The sequence below is a fragment of the Anas acuta genome, chromosome 1 (genome assembly GCF_963932015.1).
Source record: "Anas acuta chromosome 1, bAnaAcu1.1, whole genome shotgun sequence".
Classification (NCBI taxonomy): domain Eukaryota; kingdom Metazoa; phylum Chordata; class Aves; order Anseriformes; family Anatidae; genus Anas; species Anas acuta.
In genome coordinates, this window is record NC_088979.1 from 146,135,577 (window position 1) to 146,158,096 (window position 22,520).

General features: G+C 40.9%; 1 protein-coding gene across 7 annotated transcripts in view; it reads left to right on the forward strand.

Annotated features, from left to right (window-relative positions):
• The window catches only part of TBXAS1 (thromboxane A synthase 1), a 242,936-nt gene that overhangs the window by 129,186 nt on the left and 91,230 nt on the right, over window positions 1-22,520 (forward strand). For all 7 annotated transcript variants that reach the window (XM_068663699.1, XM_068663731.1, XM_068663698.1 and 4 more), the window contains 4 exons: window positions 10,408-10,524; window positions 17,811-17,899; window positions 20,384-20,532; window positions 22,323-22,453. In XM_068663699.1, the coding sequence (XP_068519800.1) occupies window positions 10,408-10,524; window positions 17,811-17,899; window positions 20,384-20,532; window positions 22,323-22,453 (486 nt within the window). The remainder of the gene's footprint in view (window positions 1-10,407; window positions 10,525-17,810; window positions 17,900-20,383; window positions 20,533-22,322; window positions 22,454-22,520) is intronic.

The following is a 22,520-nucleotide window of genomic DNA, read 5'->3' on the forward strand; positions in this document are numbered from 1 at the left end:
AGAGCAAGAGCACAAGAACATAGCAAGTGTTGAGTGGTATTTCCTTTAGCATAGCCCCCTAACTTTGACTGTCAATGGCTTTTGGACTTGTGGAGCTGTAGGTTACATCCACATTTTTAGCTTCTACTAGCCCTTTTTTCCAGTAGTTTGATTTAAATAGCATCTTGAACCCATTTGCATTTTTGAAAGTCATGTAAGAGTCTTTGCATGCAACCTTTTATTTGCTTTGTTTGACATTGTTTTCGAATTTTCATTTTGGCATCGAGGAAAAAAATAGAATAATTTTCTGCATTTGTTTTGCATGAATTGGAACTCTTCAATCTGAAGATGTTCTGTTTCAAAATAAGTAAATGAGACTGAAGTATATTCTGTATATCAGGGTGTTGTCTTATAGGAAATGTGAAATTGGGCAACAGCTTTTAGGTGCTATATAGGAATTTAGAAGACTGACAGAAGCCCTTCAAAAGGACTCTCGGGTTTTAGACGTTATCTACTGCCTACTCACATGTTTTATTGTTTCTCAGTGCTCTGAGATTTTAAGCTGGACTGGCCAGTTTATTTCTATATAAAAAAAAATATATTGTATTATATATATTATTTATATTTTTTCTTTCTATATTTCTTTTCAGTGAAAGACTTCAAACCAAAATTGTCAATAAAATACAAAATGAGTAAAAAAGTGACATTTTTGTATATAATGTGTTCTGAAGAAAAGTTTTTCCTACGAGTAATATTTTTAAAGTAAGCCACTGGTAAGGCTCCCCTTCACCTGGCTAGCTTGGCTCTGTCAGCCATCAGAAATTCTTAAGCATTTAAGTCTGATTCAGGGAGCTTACACTGAAGATATAGATCCCTAAAACCCTTGCTGGGCCATACCTAATGCCTGGAAGTGCCTTGAGTCCCTTGGGGCTGGCAGTTTCATCACTGAGGTTTCTTAGACACCTGCAATTCTTCCTCTCAGCTTGGTCAGAAAAACTTTGGTGCTAAACTGCGTAGCAGTTTTGAGACCTGTTTTGTGTCCAGCCTAGGAGACCTATGAATATGATGCTGGACCTCACAGGTATGCTTTGAAACTGCCTAGTGGTTCAGGCTCTGAAAAAAATAGCAGCAAACACATTCCTTTGAGTTGCAAGAGAAGGCAACAACACATCTCCTTTTGTACAAGGGGAGGTGCCCAGAGTGCAAGAAAAAGGCTTTCATGCTTTTCTCTGCTGGAAATTGTGGCAAGGCACTCATATCTCTCTGGGAAGTGCCCTACCTAGCAACCTATGGGTGATTCTTGGGGAAGATGCACTTGTAGCACTCCGTGTGGAAGCAATTCCCTTTTCTGTTCAGTCCTTGGCATTTCTGGTGGAGAAGTCAGCACACCTCCTCAACCTCATAGGGCAGTCATCTGAATCAGGGAGGCCAAGGCTTCAGATACTGCTACAAAATATTGCTGATCACAGAGGCCAAGGTTTCAGATACCACTGCAAAATATTACTCGTGAACCTTTATCTCATGATAGTTTTTGTATAAACAGACCTTGGAGAGGAACTGCGACTGAAGCCCTTTTCACAAGGAGAATGAATGCTCTAATTCCAGTCTCAGTTCACTCCTAAGTATTCCCTGGGAAGGACAGGAGGGTTTAGGAGTAGTATCCCTCCCCACACCTTCCCCTCACCTGTCCTCCTGCTGTGATGGTTCATTCCTTCATTATTATTATTTTTTCTTTACCTTTCTTCCCATCTCTACCCACAGGAAGGAATTGCAACTTTTTCTCCTGTGTGTGAGTTGAGTTCCCTCAGTGATGATGTGTAAGTGAGTCACCATCGAGACTTCCTTCACATTTCAGGTCAAAGAAAGGGGGTAACCCCTGAGCACAGCTTCTGGACCCCACTGCGCTGTGATGTCGATCAGGAGGGAGGTGGCAAGGCCCTATGGAAGTGTAGGACTCTTCTTGCATTGCTGTCACAGCAGCTTGGACAACTCCATGCTCAGCTTTGGTGAAGGCAGTTCTGAGGTATCTAACTGCAGACCTAAGGCTTTTGACAGGTGTCAGCAGCCTAGAGGACAAGTACTGGGAGGCTGGGTAGTATTTAAAATCTGCCTTAGTATTCTCCAGAATCTCCAGAGGTTCTGCAGAGATGTCCTTCATTAAGCAGATTACAGAAAGATGTCTCTGAATGAGCAGATTATAGAATATAATGTTTCTATGTAACAGAGATCTAGCTTGGCTTCCTGTGGGCATCACCTGCAATTTCTCTGCATGCTAATGATTGAAAACATGGGAATATATCTGCTGCAGTGGGAGCTATTTTTCTCCCAATTCACCTTACAATCTGTAAAAGGAAACTTTTGGTCCTCAACCTTTCCTCTAGGAAAATTCTGCATAAACAGAGAGGCTTTTAATAATCTTATGACTTTATCCAACACTAAATAGTCCAGTTACGTCACCTGGAAAGTAGATTTAAAGATTTAAACGCTATGCTTAAAAAATGTTTCTGAGCACAGCAGAAACTGAGTATAGAACACAGGTTCTCTAGCACAACCTGAATTTGTTTATAGTATCAAAACTCCTAATTAATTAACAGTAAATACTTTTTTGACTGTTTTGACCCCAAATATCCAAACTGCTCCTCATATGCAAACGGTGAAGGTGTGGACTTAATTTTGGTCTTGTTTACATCAACATATGGAATGATGTGTGTCTTGCACCAGTCTAGGTCAGGCTGCAGGAGGCCATATGTGTTTATTTTAGCATTTACGAATGGTTATATTTGCCTCATAGCAATGACTCGCTTTGGTTTCTATTGACAAAACCATGACTTAAGAGAATGTTTGCAAAGACAAGAACAGATGTTTCCAGGCAGCTTGCCACAGAAAGGAAAAATGCCAGTATTTACTTGTAAGCTGGTCTTGGCTGTGCCATTTTTCCAATGAGTAATGATGAACAGTAGCCATTAGTCAGTTGTTGAAAATCCTAACTTGACAACAAAGGAACGGGCTCAGAGATGCTTTTTTGTATAGTCTAATCTGTACAGTAGAGTAGAGACAATTGCTGCAATCACTGCAACCAATTCTACCTTGTAACACTCTTTTGAAGTCATTTAATGACCAAGGAGAACCTAAAAGCCTAATAAATACATAATACGTGGATATTTCCTTCCCTTCTCCACAAGCATGTTGGTTTCAAATTAAGCTTAATAAGTGTACTAGACGCTTTTATGAAAGTACAAAGCAATACAAACTTGCTGGAGTTAGTTTGGTGAGATTTTTTTCTTCTTCAATCATAAAGTGACCTCCTAAATCAGAGATACTAAACTTGGGCTAGTTTTAAATGGACTTTAGTAAGGGGGGAAATAGTGCAATAGACTTTCAGTACAGATAATGACGGTCTGGGAGGGCTTTGGGGAAAATTTATGTGTAAGTGTGTGTGTGCTCAACTGTAGTGGGCAAGAAGGGACTGAGTTCAGTCACCCACATGCCACAGTGTGTGGTGTGTGGCTTCTGAGGACTTACAGACAGAGTTCAGGAAAGGCAAGTGAAGAGTGAGTCTACTTGGGGAGACACTACACCTGTGTGTAGCAACCACTGCTGCTGTGATACAGGTGGAAAGACCCCTGCAGACAGAGCAGAGGGGTGGGAGGGACCCGATTGTCTTCTTCCCCGGGGCGCGGTGCTTAGTGGGCAGTGCCAGGCCTTTGCCCTCCATGAAGGCTGTGACCTTTGGGAGGGGAGCTGAATCCTTCTCCAGCTATGAGAAAATGTGATGGTTTGTGAAAAGTGATGCATGCCTGTAATGTCTGTGTAAGCAGGAACCCAGGAACCTCATAGATGGAAGTGATAGTGAACTAGAGTATGTGACATAAACCAACTCTGCTTTGTTTTGCCTTTTTTTTTTTTTTTTTTTTTTTAATAGCATGTAACACAGTGCTCTCCTCCTGGTGCAACCAGCAGTCACTACACAATATATTTTTCAATGGCAGGAATGCAGAGAGAGCTGAGCAGGATTTTCTTCTTACAAATCTCCAAGCAAGTTTAAAAGCATATCAGTTTACCAGGGGGAAAATTTTAAGCTAATATATGGAGGCATCTTCTGCAATCCCATTTTTCATAATGCAACACTTAGATATTTATTTTTGTTGTGTTTCATATACAGTTTTTTAGTTATAATGATGATTTATTTATTTTTTTAAGAGGAGGTGCTGTGTTGTTCCTTAAGTGTCATGCCACTGCCACTGCCTGGATGAAACACTGTCTGAGTAGTTCCTGGGCTTACTGGTTCCACCTGCTGGTTGAACTGGTGGTGGTGACCTGTCAATCAAGTGCAAGCAGGGCTGAAGAAGTAATCCTATGAAAAATTTTTACAAATAATTCATTTCTGAGGGGTGAGGATGGAGACTTGTCTTCGTGGTACAAGCCTTCTCTCTGTTACCTTGTTAAACTCAAATTGAAAATGCAATTTCTTAAGCAGGGTGGCATTACCTGATCACAAGTGTGCGTTTAGGAGGAGAAGGACAGCAACCCTCCTTGAAAATAAAAAGATGAACAAACCAGCCTACTGGTGTGGCAGCCCTGCTGTCTGTAGATCACATAGGGAGAGAAAGCCCAACCCCATCACTCCCAGAGCTATGACAGACACTGCATGGCACGTCTGAGGATTAGACCTTGCATTGGGAACACACCTCAGAATTGTCCCAAAGAAGCAAAAGGAGGGACGGGGAGGTGGGGGGGTGGCTACAGCTGGATTTATCTCTGGACACTGCAGTGCCCGTGAACAAAGGGCAGAAGTGAGAGGAGAAGATGGCTCTTGTCAGCACGAGCTGTAGGGTTGTTACCAGGGCTAGATTTTCAGAATAGTGTGGGTGTGGGATTCCATTTACAGGGCTAGGAGAAAGCTGAATACTTGCATGAAGGCAAATGGTATTTGCTAGGTAAATTCTGGCATTTGACTAATGCCAGAATTAATGTTGGATTTCCTGTTACAATTTTGGAGTTTGGGAGTTTTTGGAGTTACAGCTTCATTCATTTTCTGAATCTTACCTGGGTTTCAGCGCTGAGGGTTGATTCCAGCAGAAGTGGGTTGTTTTTGGTTGGTTTTTAACCTGGGAACACTAAATTATGGTTAAGACAAAGTTAAGATAAAGTTTCTGAGATCCCATTTTGCAGACTTTAATTTCATGCCATGTTGTCAAAGCCCATGGAGTAAATGAGCGGCTGTTTCTACAGAGGTGAATGGTTTATATTTTAGGCTTTGGAGCTAGTAGGTTCTTAAGGATCTTCAGAGATGCCCATTTGGTCCTTTTGAAGCTTTGCTTCTTCAGGATATTTTAAGAGTGCATGGCTGCGTTAACCTTCTTCTGCTGGTGGCAAACTTCATTCCTTATTTTTCTATCCATGGAAAAAAGCTGAGAAGGTTTCTGAGGGATCATCACGGTGCTGCCACCCTTCCTGCTGCTTCAGGCAGTCATTGCTGGCTGCCAGTGATTCAGACTGGCCTGTGAGTGACAAACTCAGAAAAGGAGAAAATGACTTTTGAATCACACGCACAAGGCTATAGCTATAATCCTGAAAACAAAAACAACCGTGCTAATATACTAGTGCATGAGTAGGTCCTACAGACGTCCATACTGATGCAGTTCTTAGCATGGTTTTGTATTGTATTGATGAGTCCTTCCCCAGGCACAGTCCGGGCACAGTTCAGGAGATTAACATGTGCTGCTCCCAGTAAGCAGTTTGGATATGGCCATTCTCTTTGGGAAAATGATTTAACCTTGGGGACAGGAGGCGTGCTGTACCACTTGCCCTCGGAGCCAGAGAATAGTTGCTGGCTTGAATTATTTAGTAATACACAGCAAGCCAAATTGACTTGGGGACGAACAAGCCAATAAGTGGGTCTGAAGGGTCAGCCTAAGGAACAGTTTAATGGGGAGGGAATTCTTGCGTCAGTTGCAAAGATGCTGCTCATCTGCAAACATTTGCTTTCCATTTTAAAGGCACCGGTCTTTTGAGAATCTGTTTAGAAGGAAACTCCTCCAATTTGCTTTGTTATTTCTCATGACGTGTGTGTGATTGTGGGAACTCAGTAGCACTGTGCAGGTATGCTGCGGCGGATTACCATGCTGCCAGTAGTTTTCATGCAGCATTACTGTACCACGGTCAGAAATGGTTGGTTGCACAGGAGAAGGAAGCACAGAGCTGTTGTTGGGTGTTTAGATAATGCTGGATGGAATATGAATCTGATCGCATTTGACTTAAAAGCAACCTCCTTCCTTGCCTAAAAACCAAAATCCCACCCCTGAAAATATTTCAGCTGCCTTCCATGGTAATTTATTTTAATGATTTTTGTGGGATCAAGAATTCTCAGAAACAGGTAATACTTTGTCCATTCGGAGCGAGGTGACACTTCATCTTTCACTAAGATACTTCAGGCTGATTCTCATACCAAATTCATTTTTATTCTCGCTATATGAACCTGCAACATAGGTTATGCAATTAGAAGGAAAGTGTTTGCAGAAATGATAAGAAAAACTGGTAAACGAAGTCCTCTGTACACTGTCAGTCACACTGATGCTATTCCAATAAACACAAACATCTTTTTGTGTTTCCAGTTTAAAGAGACAGAGTAAAACAATTTCAGTCCAAAATTGTCTCCCTTTCCTTGCAGTGCTTAAATATGTATAATGTTATACACTCCAAAAATATGCTAAGTGAGCATTGCTGACATGAAGTAGAGTGCTAAAAAGGCAATGCTATGGTTAGTGTCATAGTTAAAGCATTATACTTAACAGGCTTTCCATTCAGTAACAGGGCCCCTTTCTGTGAATGCACTATATACAGTCTTTATGCAATTAGGAGCATTTTTTAGGGTAAGTGTTTGGTTTTAGGAAGGGGTTTTGCCTTCAAGTCAAATGCAGTCAGATTTATATCCCATCTGTTATTATCTAAGTGGAGCCTTGTCTTCCAAAGGAGATTTGTCTTATAGAGTGCACAGATTGGGCAGCCTTCAATTTAGAAGTGGATGCAAAATACTTTTCCGAGTGTTGCCCTATAATTTTTTTGATCTTTTATTTTTTATTTTTTTTCTGTGTACTATTCAAACCTTGTTTGCAAGACAAATCTGTCATTTCCTTGTGGGAATTGTTATTCTGTTCTTTCACTGTAGTTTCTGAGTGCCTCAAAAATGCTAATGTAACAGTGGCAGTTCAGAAGAGGTGATGTGATATCTCTACTTAATAAATCAAGAGAGAAGGCTGGTGGTTGAAGTGCATGTCCAAGAGTGTTTGCTAATTTGAGGGACCCGCTGTGATGACCTAATTTCTTGGACCAATGTATTTTGTGTGATCAAGTCGTGTTCTCTGTTGTTGATTTCAGTGGCATCAGTAAATGCTCAGGGACTCTGTAGTCTGGGCTTCTGGGATTTAAACTAAAGAAATGAGGAATACTTATTTAGTGGCCTGCTGATCCAAAATATAGTGGAAAGGGCTTCTCTAACATTATGTAAAAAGTGTGGGGCAGGGACTTGCATACAGTGCTTTCTTCAAGGATAATGTTCTTTTCTGTAATCTGGAGGCTCTCTCTTCTGACCCTACAATGCCTTTGAATATCTGTAACAAATATGACAGAGCTCTAGTGAGTGATGGTCTCTGTAGCTGCACCTCTGATCCTTAAAACAGATACCCACTGACAAGTTAGAAAACAGATCATTTGCTTAAAGAGAATACTCAGAGAAAACAGTCCAAACCACTTCAGCTTTGACAGCCTGTCCCAAATTTTCCCTATTTTTTGCATGAAGTAGGATGGTCTATGTGTACATTAAAAATGCACCCATATTTTATCTTACAGTAGTTATCTGATGAGAGTACTTGACTTAGTGTCTTCCTTCAGCCTAATTTCCTGTTGCATACTCTTCTACTTGCAAACAGTTCATCTTTGGTCAAAGCTGGTCTGTAGCGTCAGCTCCGTGACATTAGTTTACTACACTGGGTGGTGTTGCTGAGTATTTAAAACTACCCATTAGCCTGCTTACAATACAAAATGAACTTATGCACTTTAGAAGCTTATGCAGTGTAGCAAGATTCCTGGCAAGTGTGGAGGAAAAAGGTGTTAAGGAAAGCTGGCAGCTTCTTAAAGAAAAGATATTAAGTGCAAACTGTTCCTGTATGGAGGAAAGTTAAGGATGTGCAGTAGAAGACCAGTGCAGCTAAATCATGATCATTTCATTGCCTATAAAGAGAAGAAGTGTTTTTTTTTGCAAAGTGGGAAGTAGGTCAGAGTTCCAGGAATAAGGATAAAAGAAGAGCATATAGGGACAATAATATCAAAAGTCTCAAGGAAGAAAATGAAACATAGGTATCCAGGTGAGTAACAGGTGGCAAGAACTAGTTCTTTATGTACATTTGTAATAAAGGGATGACTGAGGAAAACGTTAGAGGGTGAAATGGATCAATGGATGACATTGGGAAAGTCAACATGTTTTTTTGGTTTGCTTGGGTCTTTCCTAGGAAAGTATAGGGACTTTGCTACTGCTGTTAATGTGGGGAGAATGTACTGCCATCACTACCCTGGATAGGTGGGCAGGTGTCTGGGTGCCAGATCTCACATGCACAAGCATTTCTTTACAGCCTGATACCTACATTGCGGTGTACATCTCTATCTCTTATGCCCACCCACCAATTTTAGGATGGTTTGTCTAGAGGAAATGGTTGTAGGATACATGAAATACTGATTGAAGAAGACTTGGAAAGTGTTTGGGGACGATCCACTATCAGAATGGAGGCATTAGCCAGGGGGATCCCAGAGGTGGCTGCTTTGCAAGTGCTGTTCAGTACTTTTGTTAATGGTTTAGATGGCGGTGGCATTGAGTGTGATAGCAATGTACAGAGGGCACTAAGCTGGGAAGGATGAAAGGCAGTATGAAAGGAAGGGCTACAATTCAATGTAGACATGATCAGTCAGAGAAGAAATCATGAAATGAACAGTCACATTTCAACAGGGACATGTTCTATCTACCACTCTTAGGAGTAACAAACTTTGTAGATAAAGGCTGGAGAATAACTTCCTAGGGAGCAGTTATTCAGGAAAAAAGTCTGAGTTACAGTAAACCACAAGCCAGGATATGAGTCAACAATGTTATGCTGTGATATGTAGCATTCTGGGGTGAATAGAGAGGAATATATACTGCAGGACATAAGAAAAAAATCCTTCCTTGGCTGGAGTAGCATGTCAAGTCACAGTACACTATACCTTGAGAAAGATGTAAATTGCATAGAAGAGTATGCAAAGGAGAGAAATGAGACTGAACAAATGGTTCCAAAAAGCATGTATTGAGTGAAGTGGTGTTATTGGGGGTAAATAGCAGCAACGTGGTTAGTGATTGTTATAATCTTCAGTATGGGCTGCTGGAGAAAGACAGAGAATAACCCATTTTCTCTTTCCCTGTTAACACTACCGCTAAAGACCATAAGTTCCAGCTGCCATGTTAAGAGTAGTCCAGCACTGGAATGGTTTGCCTGGCAAGTTTATTGAATCTCCATCTTTGAATGCCTTCAAGAACAATTAGGAAAATATCCTCTGGCAATAATATAAGTTGTAGTACACTTTGCTGTGGGGAGGGGCATTTCCTGAGGCTGCTTCTAGATGCAATTGTGTTGTTTTCTCACATGCTTCCTCTCTCTCTCTCTCTCTCTCTCTCTCTCTCTCTCAGAAAATCCTTTTTTTAATCCTTGGTGAATATCACTATTCTACAGAAAGGGATTTCTTAAAGTTTAGTAAATCATAGCAGTCATCTTGGTACAGAACCTCATGGGGCAGTGCTTTCAACTACTATGTTTGACCAAGTGCTGAAGCTGTAATAGTCCCAAGCCAGCACATCTTAGCTGAGCAAAACTCTCTGAGTGTGTTCCTTACAGGCAGAGTAAGGACTGGAACTTGCTTTCTAATCAACATATTTTCTGAAGACTTCAAAAATGCATGTAACAGTCTGACATACCAGCTGTCACCAGAAATCGTGTCCCCCACCGACACCCGCGTGCGGTGCGTTGTCACTCATGTCACACAGAGAAGGAGTGTTGACAAGCCCTCTTGCTAGTCACCTTAGAAAGGGAGAAAAGAAACCAGGGTTCAGCAAAGGAGAGCTGGAAATCACAGGAGAGCATCAGAAACGACAGAACCAGACCAATCTGAGTAAGGAGCTGGTGGACTGACCCAGGGCTTTTACAAGCCCAAGAGGGAATGCAAGCAGCAAAAGGGAATTTTTCTCTAGCCTCATCTGTGTTTGGCTGGGCGTTCAGGACTTATTTGAACCTCTCTCATTATGGGACACAGACGCAATGCCATTCATGGCCAGTCTTACCAAGTTCCAGAGACTCAAGTAACTCTACTTGCATTTGTGTTAAAAGCGAACTATGTTTTCTTTTGACTTAGAAGCCGAACTTGATTTCCAAGCCAATGCTCGACAGCATCCTTTGTCTTCGTGATGACAGATGGAAATATGTCCGGAGTGTGCTGACCCCAGCCTTCAGCGAGACCAAACTGAAAGAGGTAAGCTGTAGGCAGTGTTGCTTTCCTGATTTAGAAGACATAATTGATTTCTTTTGTGCTAGCATCTACTTATATAGCTCCATATTAAGGATAGCTTAAAAAATCTGCTACTCTTTGCCGGTTTACTTAGATCTTAGTAGCATGTCCAGTAGAGCATGTGTAGAATGTGGTTCAGCTCACAGACTGGTGTAAATCAGAATAGCTAATCTGAAGATATGATCCTCTGTCTTTCTCTGTATAAGCCAGTTTGTCCATAAAAGTGTAGCAAAGTCAGAAAAGAGCCTTACCCCAGCCCTTTTAGGAGTAAGCTAAAGTACAGAAAAGGTTATTGCTCCCAACTGGAGCATAGCTTTTCATTATTTGCAGAGTCAGCAGCTCTCACGTTAACGCAGGAACTGCTGTCAGTCTATTTTCATTTCTCCATCTCCTTCCCCCCTCCTTCTTTTATTCTTTAATCCTTTCATATAATAAAATAAGTCACTGGAACAGAATGTCATTGCCAGATAAATACCTCTGACTGAAAATAAATGTCTCCGTGCTGACCTGCTGCTAATTTCCTATAAATGTCTCAGCATTTCCTTAACCATGGGAACCCATTACCCAGTACCAAAGTTCTATTCCAGCAACACGGTATCTCTTAATTAAACTCAGATAAATGATTGACTGCTTAAAGTCGCCTTTCAAGGGAGAGGAAAAAAAAAATAATAATAACCAACAAACCACCACCTCTTCCTTTATGTATTTTATTCTGAAAGGGAAGCATGCCTCACTCTGGTGCCCAGTCCTCGGCTGTAAAATTTTCCACTGGGCAGACGCCTGTGTTGTTTTGACATGCCGCTGTCGAAATCCACAGTAACATCTAAATGTGTCTGGCTCTCTCAGCTCTATAGACAGCGGTCGCTTAGCAACGCCGGCTGTCACCTCCTCATTATGGTAAATTCTAATTGGCCGCAAGCCTGCTGGAGATGCTGATTAATCACAACTGACAGTGCCATTGGTTATGCGCCTCGACATTTGCTCTGTCACCGGCTCCATCGCCGGGTTTTATAGACGCGAGGATTTTTAAATATTCAGGCGATTAGTCGCTAATGGTGTGGCGGGAGAGGGGAGCTCTGCATTTCCCAAGCTGAAATTAATCCGCCTTACTGCAGGTCATCGGCAAAGCGCGGCTCCCGGCTTCGGCTCTTTGCTGTGGAAGTAACAAAAGATAAAGCCGCGCTCCCCTCCATTTGCGCAGAGCAACCTCTGCCGGCACCGGCACAGCGAGGTGAGGGTGAGCAGGGAGAGGCCCCATGCATCCTGCTTTGGGGCCTGGCAGAGGCAGGTTTGCAGGGTTTGACTCGTGTTGAAGAAGTCCCATTGCTCGCCTTGCGCTGCTTGGTGGCGGAGCTGCAGGGCCGGAGGAAATGGGGGTAGAAAGTAAAATGGCGGGCCAGCCAGCACCTCGCACCCAGCTCACATGTGGAAATTGCGACCTTTGGTTTTAGCTCGATGGTCAGCTTTCCCTGTGCTGCCTCTTAAAAACTCTGTATTTAAGTGAAGGCTCCGTGTTACCCAGAAATGGTAATTTTCTCCTCCCAAGTCTACAGAAAGTGGGAAAATAAGGAGAGAGAGAAGGGTCTCTCTAAAAGGCCTGACTTTGTTCCAGTCTCATGTCTTCACCAGAAGACGTCCCTGCACAGAAAAATGCCAGCAATAAATTTGTTTTAGCTTAAGAACCTCTTTTGAATGGATGTACACCTCAGCCTTGCATTTCACTTTCAACACAAATAGATGAATAGTCCTGGGATTTGAAGTTAATGCAACTTAACTCCTCGCTCATATGCTTCTCTTGCTGTTGCTTAATTTAGAAGCCATACCAACACTTCTCAAAGGAAATCAATGCTCATTAATTATGATCCCACTTTTTAACTCTCCCATATTTAGTACTCTATCAGAACCTCTGCAGCATGGAAATGGAAATATTGTGTTCTAGTATTGGCCCTACTACAGAGTATTCACGATTATGTAGAAGTCATACTGTTTTTAATAAACTCTTCCTCTCTAACCCAAAGGAATTACAAATGAGTTATTTTTGCTATGAATTTGTTGCATAAGAACCTGGGTTTGTTGTTTGATACATATTTATAAACACTGCTAGGCACACACCTTATTTCTTCTCCTAGGACACCGATTCCTTTGCCACAGAGATCTGAACTTTGGAAAAAACAAACAGATAAAACCATTACAATCTTACCACCATGTTCACCCTGGATGTCTACTTTGCCTTCACATAATACCAGAGTTGCTCTGGAGAATGGTTCCCCCTGAGTGCTGCAGCTCCCAGCTCTGCTCTGAACATAGACTTGTCTATCTGGATGCTCTGAGAGAACTGGGAGCTATTAGCCTGTGACAGAGCTATAAATGTTAACAACTCTTTGTGCTCCCCATAGCAATCCCTTCAGACAAATGATGTGCAGAGTTGGATACAGACTCCTGATATCTCCATTTCCGAAACACAAGAATCTACTATGAGACTGAAAGACAGCTTCAGTACTAGCAATAACGAGAAGCTGGTCATCCACTCTTTGAGCTGACTGCTATGGGACAAATCCCAAGGAAGATAATATATATTTGCTAGGGTTTGAACTGTAGTGCCCCACAGAGACATCTAGCTGCTGTGGCTGGGGGTGGAAGTGTGCTTTGTGCTTTTGTCTCAGTGGTATTGGTGTAGTGTCACTGAGAAGTTCACTAAGCATGAGGAATTTCACTTCAGTTTGGCAATTGTTTCCAAGAGCTGGTCACCAAATGAGGAAAAGTTGATCCCAGAAGTTTGCAAAGTTATGAGCAATTAATTGAAACCAGAGGTTATAGAGCTATTGGGGAGCCAGTGCAGTCATTGCTGCTTGCATGAAGAGAATTGATTCCCTAACATTCTTTAAGAATTTTCTAGCATCTTCTGTTTTTGCTCTCTGTACCCTCAACTGCTCACTTTAAAAGCTGTGCTCTGCCACACCGTTGTTTTATTTTGTTTTATATAGAGTTCCATACTCTCTGTTCCCCTTCTTTTAATTTTCTTTTTCAAATGTGTATGCAAAAATTAATAAAGCAGTCCACTCCAGCTGAAGGAAGCTTTGGATCCAGAGAACGGTAAATTCAACTATGGTAATGGTGAACATAGCGTAAGTCAACAGACTTTTAGGCTTGATCCTGCAGTGAGATTTAGTAGTCTCATCCCCCATGAGATGCCACTGGGGTTGCTAGCAGATCTGATAATAAACTGTCCCATTGCTGTGGGAGCACTGAGAATGAGAAATGAGAGAGAGGAAGCAGGAGAACCAAGTTTCACTTCCAGCTTTGCCCCTGACTGCCTCAGTGTGATCTGGTAGAAGCTGCCTAAATTCTCTCTACGTGAAACATCTTTCATCTGTTAAATGGGAATATTACCAACCACTGAAAGTTGATCCAAGGTGTAATGCATGAGGAATTTGTGAAGTAATATAGCTGGAGGTTCTCAAGTAAAAGATGCAGTTCCCTGTGTTCCTGTCATGCTCTCCTCAGCTATTATATATTGAAATGAGCTGAAATGTTAGCGATCGTGCTGTACTGATCTTGATTCCCTATTTAGTGTTTCTTATTTAGCTTCTCCCCTTTTTTCTGTGGTGCTTGTGATGATCCTGCAGTTCTGGACCCCATGTCAGACTTGATAAATAGCTTGGCTCTCTTTTACAGCCAGCACCAGCAGAAAACCCATTGATTTTTATTTATTCTGATGGTGCTGCAGTACTCTTGTCATCTCCTATCAGTATGCTGGGAATCCTCTCCTCCATTAACTAACCATTAAAACAAAACAGAACACAAAAATTAAAGAAGAGAGTGCAACATAATGTAGCATTGTCCTAAATAACCTGTGAAGTGGAGTTTGTGTTATGGCATTTTTTTTCAAACGAAGGGAGACAGAAAGCAGAACTTGTGATAAGTTGACAGAACAGCGCAAGAAAATCCTCTGGTGTCAGTCTCAGGCACGTAGATCTTCCAGATCCCACTAGGACACAGGATCTGGCAGTGCAGCTGTTGAGATTTCCTTGATTTTCTTTCTACTCTACTCTTGCACTGTGGTAAGAGGCATTTTGGAAGAGTCTCTGCAAGTTGCAATTGCTATTCAGCAACGCAAGTGCACTCACCTGAGATGATGCAAATCACTAACTTAAGAGCTGATATGTGAAATGTGCATATCCTAGAGCCATGATTCAGTGTCTGCTTGAGTTGCTCTCTTTGGTAAGTTGTGCCCCTGAGTAGCAGAGCCCCACTGTGAGATGATGGAAACACATCTCTGCTCTTTTTCTGGTTTTAGTCAGTGACATGGTATCTGTAGCAAAAGAGATTCTTATGCTGGGGTTGTGTCCTTTTTTTCCTTCTTCTTTCCTTATATTCCATCCCATTTGTGGGACAAGAGGCCTGCCATGACCTTGCTGTACTACGTGTGAACAGTAAAACTTTCTGGTGTGACTGTCTACAGTGAATACAATCCAGACTTCTTGGATGCTAAGAATAAGGGGAATAATCCCGGTAAATACTGAGGTCCACATCTAACTAGAGGAATGTGACTCCGATGTCTTTGAACAGTGCAAACATCCCCATGCACCATGCATATGCAGAATCGGAAACTAATTGTTGTTATGTGCCAAATAGCAAATTGGCAGGATTTATACGGCAAAGCCCCTGGCATCATGAAAACCCTAACCCCAAATGCTCTCCTTTGGCAAAAGAAAGAAATTTGGACTCTGGGCTACTCTTGCTATTAGATAACTGGCAGATCAAATATTTACAGGGACCATATTGTTTAGATTTTTCTTCATCCTGTTACTCTCAGCCAATCTGAACACAGAGCAGCTGGGGTTTGTTTACCCACCAAGAACTGAATCTCAGGCAGGTTATGCAGCTTTTATGTTCTGACTGGCAAACAATAATGTATAGGAAGTTAGTGATACCCAAGGCAGCGTAGATCAACATGTCTGTTACCGTGCCTGTTCTCAAAGTTTGCTGTGGTTCACCTCCCCCAACACTATTTTATTTTTCTTGATGATTGAGCAAAGAGTTTAAAGTATTAAGGGTCTTGAGTACGTTTCACTTTGTGGTCTTTGTAGTTGGCAAACTTGGATTAATTTATGTCCCCCAAGGGAATAGAAAACCAAACCCAAACCCAGGATTCCTAAGTAGATATCCCCCGTAGCTTTCATATGCAAATAATTGTCTCATTGATATGATTCTGTCCTATAATGCTAACAATAAATCAAATCCATGTGCCCCCCTCCCCACTTTCCTGCTTAGATGTGCTAATAAAAATATCTTTTTGTCTAGAAATAAGTTGCTACGGCATTTTGACAGGCTGGCGGAATGTGGAAAGTTCAGAGGTGCTGCGAGATGCCCTGGCCAGGCGTATGTGCCCCTGCCATCCCTGCCAGCTGTTGGAAAGCAATAGCAGCCAGCTGGGTGGTTTCAGGTCTGGTGATGTGCTGAAGAATGAAAGAGAAAATAAGACAATAAAAGGAAAAATTTGAAATGATCACCATCTGTTTAGAAAACATCGTACCTGTTAAAATATGGATTTTCATTTTGTTCTCCTTGACTGACTCAGTTCATTCAAAGGGCTGGACCCAGAGATTATAAAGCATTTTACCCTGGTTTGATTTGTTGAACAGAAATGTGTTAATTTTGTTGAATCATTTGAGATGAAGCTCACTGCAGGGGACCTTCTTTAGAAAGCCAAAAGGGGCAGAAAACTGCCACATAACATGGTGTGCACCTCCCAAACATACATACCAGCTGCTTTTACAGAATACTAATCTGGATTCAGAATTGTTTTGTGAGATTCCTCTTGCACAGGCCAAATCAATCCAGCTTTGAACTGAAAGGGTGACATCCTGCTCTGTCCCGTATAGGTATGGGACTTTGAGAACAGCTAGACACATTCTTGACGAAGACTTCTGCCTTTGGAGAACATGTTGGATGCTCCCGCGTTGGCCTTTTGACTGCGTACAGTCTTGCCCATGTGTTGGGATGGCAGCGTGCCTGTGCACGAAGTGTTATGCCAGTTTCACAGAGGTAGAAGTGCCAAGCAAAATGGACTTGGCTGGGCAGCCTGCATAGCTTGTGGAGTGTGCTGAGAGGCTGCAGTAAGTCTTTTTTGGTAACAAGAATGTCAGAATAGTAGGACAAGTCTGTTCTCATATTTGTTGACATCCGTATGCTGAAGGAGGTTGCTCAGGAAGGAAAGACGGGTTGCTGTGCATATGTCTGCTAATGCTTGGCATAACTGAGGCAAAACTAGGGTATTAAAATGTAGGAGGATCTGTCAGTAGCCTTCCTGGAGGAAGAGTCATAGCAAATAATACCATTAGGGTAATGGCTGGATTGCTGCTATGCCCTAATTCAAAGCAGCAGTCAGAATCCTCCTCTGTCCCCCCTGAAGGTATAACCAAGGTAAGTGTCTGATGCTGTTCATATGAAACAAGTTATAGAGGGACTTTAAGAAGGTTGTGATGGTTGCCTATGTCTGGTTTCCATGAAATGCTGAAGAGGAAGACTATTTCACTATTAGCCAGACACTATTTCACTGTTAGCCAGACAGGACATGTGTAGGTCTACCTGACCATCCTTTGTCAGCGAACGGAAAGAACCACTAGCTGAACAAATTCACGTGTGTCCACTTAATGACGGTTGCCACTCCAGACAACCCTCTCCTCAGGTAACGGCAGCACTCTTCCCACAGCAAACTGTAGTGATATACACAGTGTTTTCCCGATGTACTCCTTAAATCCCTCAAACTGAGGGATGGCAAGATGGAAATACTAGGCCTCTGGTGATGACATCTTTATAAGACTTCAAGACCACAGAAAATATTATTCCTTCCACTCAGTAGTATATGTAGACGAAATGTAATGGCCTGTAAATATGGATCATGATAGATGGTCAGCTGGGACAGGGAATGATTAAAAAAGAGAGGAATGTTTTTTCTTAGTCTCTCTCCATGTATATAGCCATAAGTGGACAAGAACCAAAGGTCAGGTAAGCGACAAGGCCTTTTGAGTTTAGGCCCAGAGCTGGAGAAAGGCATCCCTGTAATAGTGAAGGCAATCCCAGCATTTCATCTCACCTGTGCAAAAGTGCCTGACCACACCTGCAGAGGGTCCTGAGAGCTCCATCCCATCTACCGGATAAAACAAATTTAGAATAATTGATTTGTCTATTATTATTATTTATTTTACATTTTAACAATTTTCACAATAGAATGCATTCCTTTCTAGATGACACCGCTAATAAACCAGGCCTGCGATGTCCTGCTGAGTAACTTGAAAGTCTATGCAGATTCTGGCAAAGCTTTTGATATCCAGAGGTACGTTCAACATACCAGAAATGAGTAACAGATTAAAAAAAAAAAAAAAAAAAAAAAGTCAATAGCAGCAATTATTCTAAATATTCATTTACTGTATGTATAACAAGATTTTTTTTTCCTCTTGCTTTTATAAGTGGAGATCATAGGATAGAGGATGTGTCTGATGATAGATGCCTTTTCTTCATGGGGAGAGCCATTGCATACTTGAAAAGTAATTTTGGGAATGCATCTAATGTATTTCTAGCTGTTTAATGGAGTTTTAACAGCTGGAAGCAGAAAGGAAAGCTGCACCAGTCCCTGTCCAGTCTGCTCTGTACCGTCTGCCAATAATGTACAAATATAGGAATTGATCTAGTATCAAATCCCTCTAGTCCATCACTTTCTTGTTTGTTTGTTTGTTTTTTGGTATGACTTTTTTTTTTGAGCACTTAATGATTCTTATCACATTCCTACTAACCCTGTCTAATAGCACACTAGCCTTTTGTGAAACAATGAGATCAGTACTCCAGATGAGAATGCACCATTGATTTATAAAATGACACTTTAATATTTTCCATACTGTGCTTTCTCCCATTTGTTATGCATTTAAGATCCTATTATCATTTTTTGTTGCTCTTTCAGCGGAGATCTTCACTGAGCTGTTCACAATACTGTCTAGCCTCTTCTCTGAGTACATACAATTCTTCTAGGATCTCTGTATGGTGAATGAATAGTTCAAATGTATCCTTACTGTCAGGCACTATTTTGTGTACACTTCATTTGCTAGGTTGGTCAGCACCTTCTGAAGTTTCTCATGACTTTTCCCTACCTGGAACAGTGCAAATAATTTTGTTTCATCTAAAGGATTGGATATTTGGTCACTGTTCAACCATCTCTTGTCCAGTAAATGTATATGCATGCATGCAAGTGTCTGTGTGTGCACAAAGATTTCTTTATATTAAATATCTGAGGAATTACTATGAGACTCTGAGATGATACATTGCATTTAGCCTAGTGCTCTGATGAAAATTGACCTTTTTAGTCCTTCTGGGTTTTTCCCTTTTTTCCATTTGTCCTTTTTCTTTGCCTGGTCTTTTAGCTATTGATCCATGATAAGGTTTCACCTCTCGAGAGGCACTTTGGAAAAGACTTTGAAAGTAGAAATGAATGATGTTGACCATCTCAGAATATGTTCTTCCAGTTATTTTATCATACTACCATTTCAGCCAGTTTGACATATATAAATGTGATTCTCATTGCACTGCAGTTTCCCAAAACTGCCTTGGGAGCTATTTTTTGGCTGTAGATACGCTATTTGCAACCTTCTGTCTTCTTGTACATTAGTTGGCTTTAGCCATTTTGTGTTTTGTCAACAACTCAAAGTGTAGGGTTTAAGCTTTTTCAATAACTTGGTGAGGTAAATGATTGAGGTTATTCTGAGATTATTGTTTTGTTGCAGAACCCCTCTTTTAATGTTTCAACATCCAGTAGTGCCTTTTTGTTTTGTGTAAGAGTTGAAAATCCAAACAAGTTACTTAGCTCTGCAGCATTGTTGTTATCTTTAAATTCAGCTTTGTTGTCCTCAGAATGACAGTGATCCAAGGATTATAGTATGAGATGTTCTGCTTCACAGTATACACACAGGATATACTGGGCCTGAGTCGTGTCCTCTTGATTCATGCTTAATCAAGTTAAAACATCAGAGAATTTGATATTAACCTTCTATAGAAAAGAACAGTCATAGAAAAATGTAACGAATCAGTCATTGAAGACTTGACCAACAGATCAGAAGAACTAAATTACAAGGATATTTCACATTCTTAGTCTGTTATCTCAAAACTAGTATAGCTGCTAATGGACATTAGAAATAAAAATGGCGAGACAACTGGCTAGATAGGCAGGTATGTGGGGAGAGATTCAGTAAGTTCTAAAATTTCAGTGCTGAGATCTACAGATCATTTGTAGTTCTCAAAGCATTTGCTACCACTCTGCAGAGATACAGGCTTCACGTGGAGTCAGTTCCCCATGGTTTTGACCAGGATTTTGCGTTAGAAAGGAGCTATTAAGAAGACAAAGGAAATCCTTAATAGAAAATTTTATTTAAGGACTTCTTGTGACTCTTGTGAGAGTTCAGACTAGCCTGGTGGAGACATTGTTTATGCAGTTTTGAGAACTAAAGAAAAGAGAAAGAGATTACCTCTTTTGCATGTATACTACAATAATTCTTCTGAGTTTCTGTTGCATTAGATTCCAAGATAATAACAAATGAACCTTTTTTTTAAATATATAAAGTATTAGTAGAATTATTAAATTATTAATAATTATTAATAGTGTTTATTATTAAACATCAGCATTTATCAGAATGATGGAAATATCTGTGAGCAAAGCCCAAATTTGAAAGCAAAAACAAAATCAGAGACAAAAATCAATGTTATGCGATGTTTTTAGAAGCAAGATATTCATGGATATGTAAGTTGTAGCTAATGATTGTCATTCTTAATGCAGGTGTTACAACTGCTTTACCTTGGATGTTGTCGGTAGCGTAGCTTTTGGAACACAGGTGGACTCTCAGAAGAATCCTGATGACCCCTTTGTTAAGAATTGCAGAACATTCTTTGAAATGTCTTTGTTTAAGCCTCTTCTTATTCTAATCCGTAAGTACAGTCCACCTTTGTCTACTCTGTTATGGTAATTTTCTGAAAGTCATTCTGAAATTGCAAAACATCTGGAAGCAGGAGCAGGAAGATGTATTGTGAGCTTTATTTCAGCAGTGTTCAGAATTCAGCCCACAGTGCACGAAACCCTCTAGATTTTCATGGTATGCTTTACAGCTCCTGTCATCATTAATGCAACTTCCTCCAGAAACCAAGAGTCACAGAAAACAATGCTCCAGCTTGATTTGAGAGGAAGGTTTCCGGCACCTGTAGCCTGTGGGCTACACTTCTGTTTTAAAACAGAGTTACAGCAACCTAATCTATATGTTGTAAATAAAGCGTAGCCCTTGGGAACCTGGGAGCAAAGTTTTTGTGCACTCTTTTTACTTGGTAGAGATTGAAATCTCACCCATAAATAAAAGAGTGCTAATAACCAGAAGAGAAGTAGAGGAGCATAAGCAGGTAGCGTAAGTCCTCTAAAATCTTATTTAAATAGCATCAGCAGCCTGGCTGATAACTATAAAGGATGAAGATGGTAAGTACCAGCACAGGCTGTCTTCAGGAGAATGCATTTATTTTCCCAGTGAGTAGACTGGGAGTGCAAGAGCAGGGTACAAGATGATTTAGTTCTAGGTCATGAACGCTACTAAGGTTTTGTGGTGATGAAAGCTTTGTTAACACAATGGCAGTAAGAATTATAGCTGAATAAGCTGCGGCATAATCAAGGTTGATAAGTTTTTACTGTGTTACTATCTAGACCTGTTCACAGTAGTGTCAGGTGGCGCAGTGGCAAAGTTTCCTGTGCCCATCTGATCCTGCTGGCATTACAGATTGTACCTATACTAGCAGCACATGAACTGTTTCCTTCTGGAACTGTGTATCCAAAATGTCCTGGGGTTAATGTTTAACCTGATTGCAAAGTGGGATTTGTGACTAATTTCTGAAGGGACAGAAATTTGTCCCTAGCCTCTAACAGCATCCTCCATTAAAGAAAGTTGCTGTGTAGAGTTTGGGGTTGGATTGCCTGAAAGTGTTTGATTTCCTTCTGTTAGTAAATTACATGGTCTGAATTTCAACAGTGTTGTCCCGTTGACAACAGGGGTTTTCTGAAAATTGACTGATTTGTTAGTCCTAAGCTGTTCATGATTTAACAATGGGTTTATTCAAATACAAGACTTCACTCTGGTATCTAGTTCCTACCATCGCCTATAAAGGCGATGGACTTGAGACCATCCTTGTAGTAGCATCCTACTTTAAGAGTCTTTGATCTGTTTAGAGAAGCAAAATAAAGTAGCGCAATATCCAAATACTGAAGAGCTGTAAATGGGAATTACTACTACACAATTGTATGGATCAGTGCCATAACTTGCTAAATGGAGGCAAGATCCTCCACGTTTTGTATGCAACTGCTCAAGTAGGCAGTGAAAGTAATTCTTCCTTTTGTTGTATTGTCTCTGTGGCATCAAGAATCTGAACTGAAATCTGGAAGCATTGTGGAAGACTTGCCAGTCAGGGCAAACTTAGAAGGCAACTATCCAGCAAGGGAGTTCCAGCCAAAATGGAATTTCTAAAAGGAAAGCCTGTACCAACATATAGAGGTGGAAGAAAAAGAAAAAAAAAAAAAAAAAAAAAAGAGAGAGAAAGAAAGAGAGAGAGAAAAAGTGGAAAAAACAGCTTTCACAAAAATAATGCATCCCACTTGATGAGATTTGTAATATTAATGAAAGGAAAGGGATATTACATGCTTTTTCACTCTGCCTCAGTGTTTTCTCCTTTTAAATCTCTTACAGTTTCTTTCCCATTCATAATGATCCCACTGCTTCGAATTCTGCCAAATAAGAAACAAAAGGAACTGAATGGATTTTTTATCCAAACTATAAAAAATGCAATTGTCTTCAGAGACCAGCAAGATGCAGCTGAGGTAAAACCATTTGTGTGATAAATATATAGATAAGCAAATGCTTTGAGGAAAAACTGGAAGTGGCATA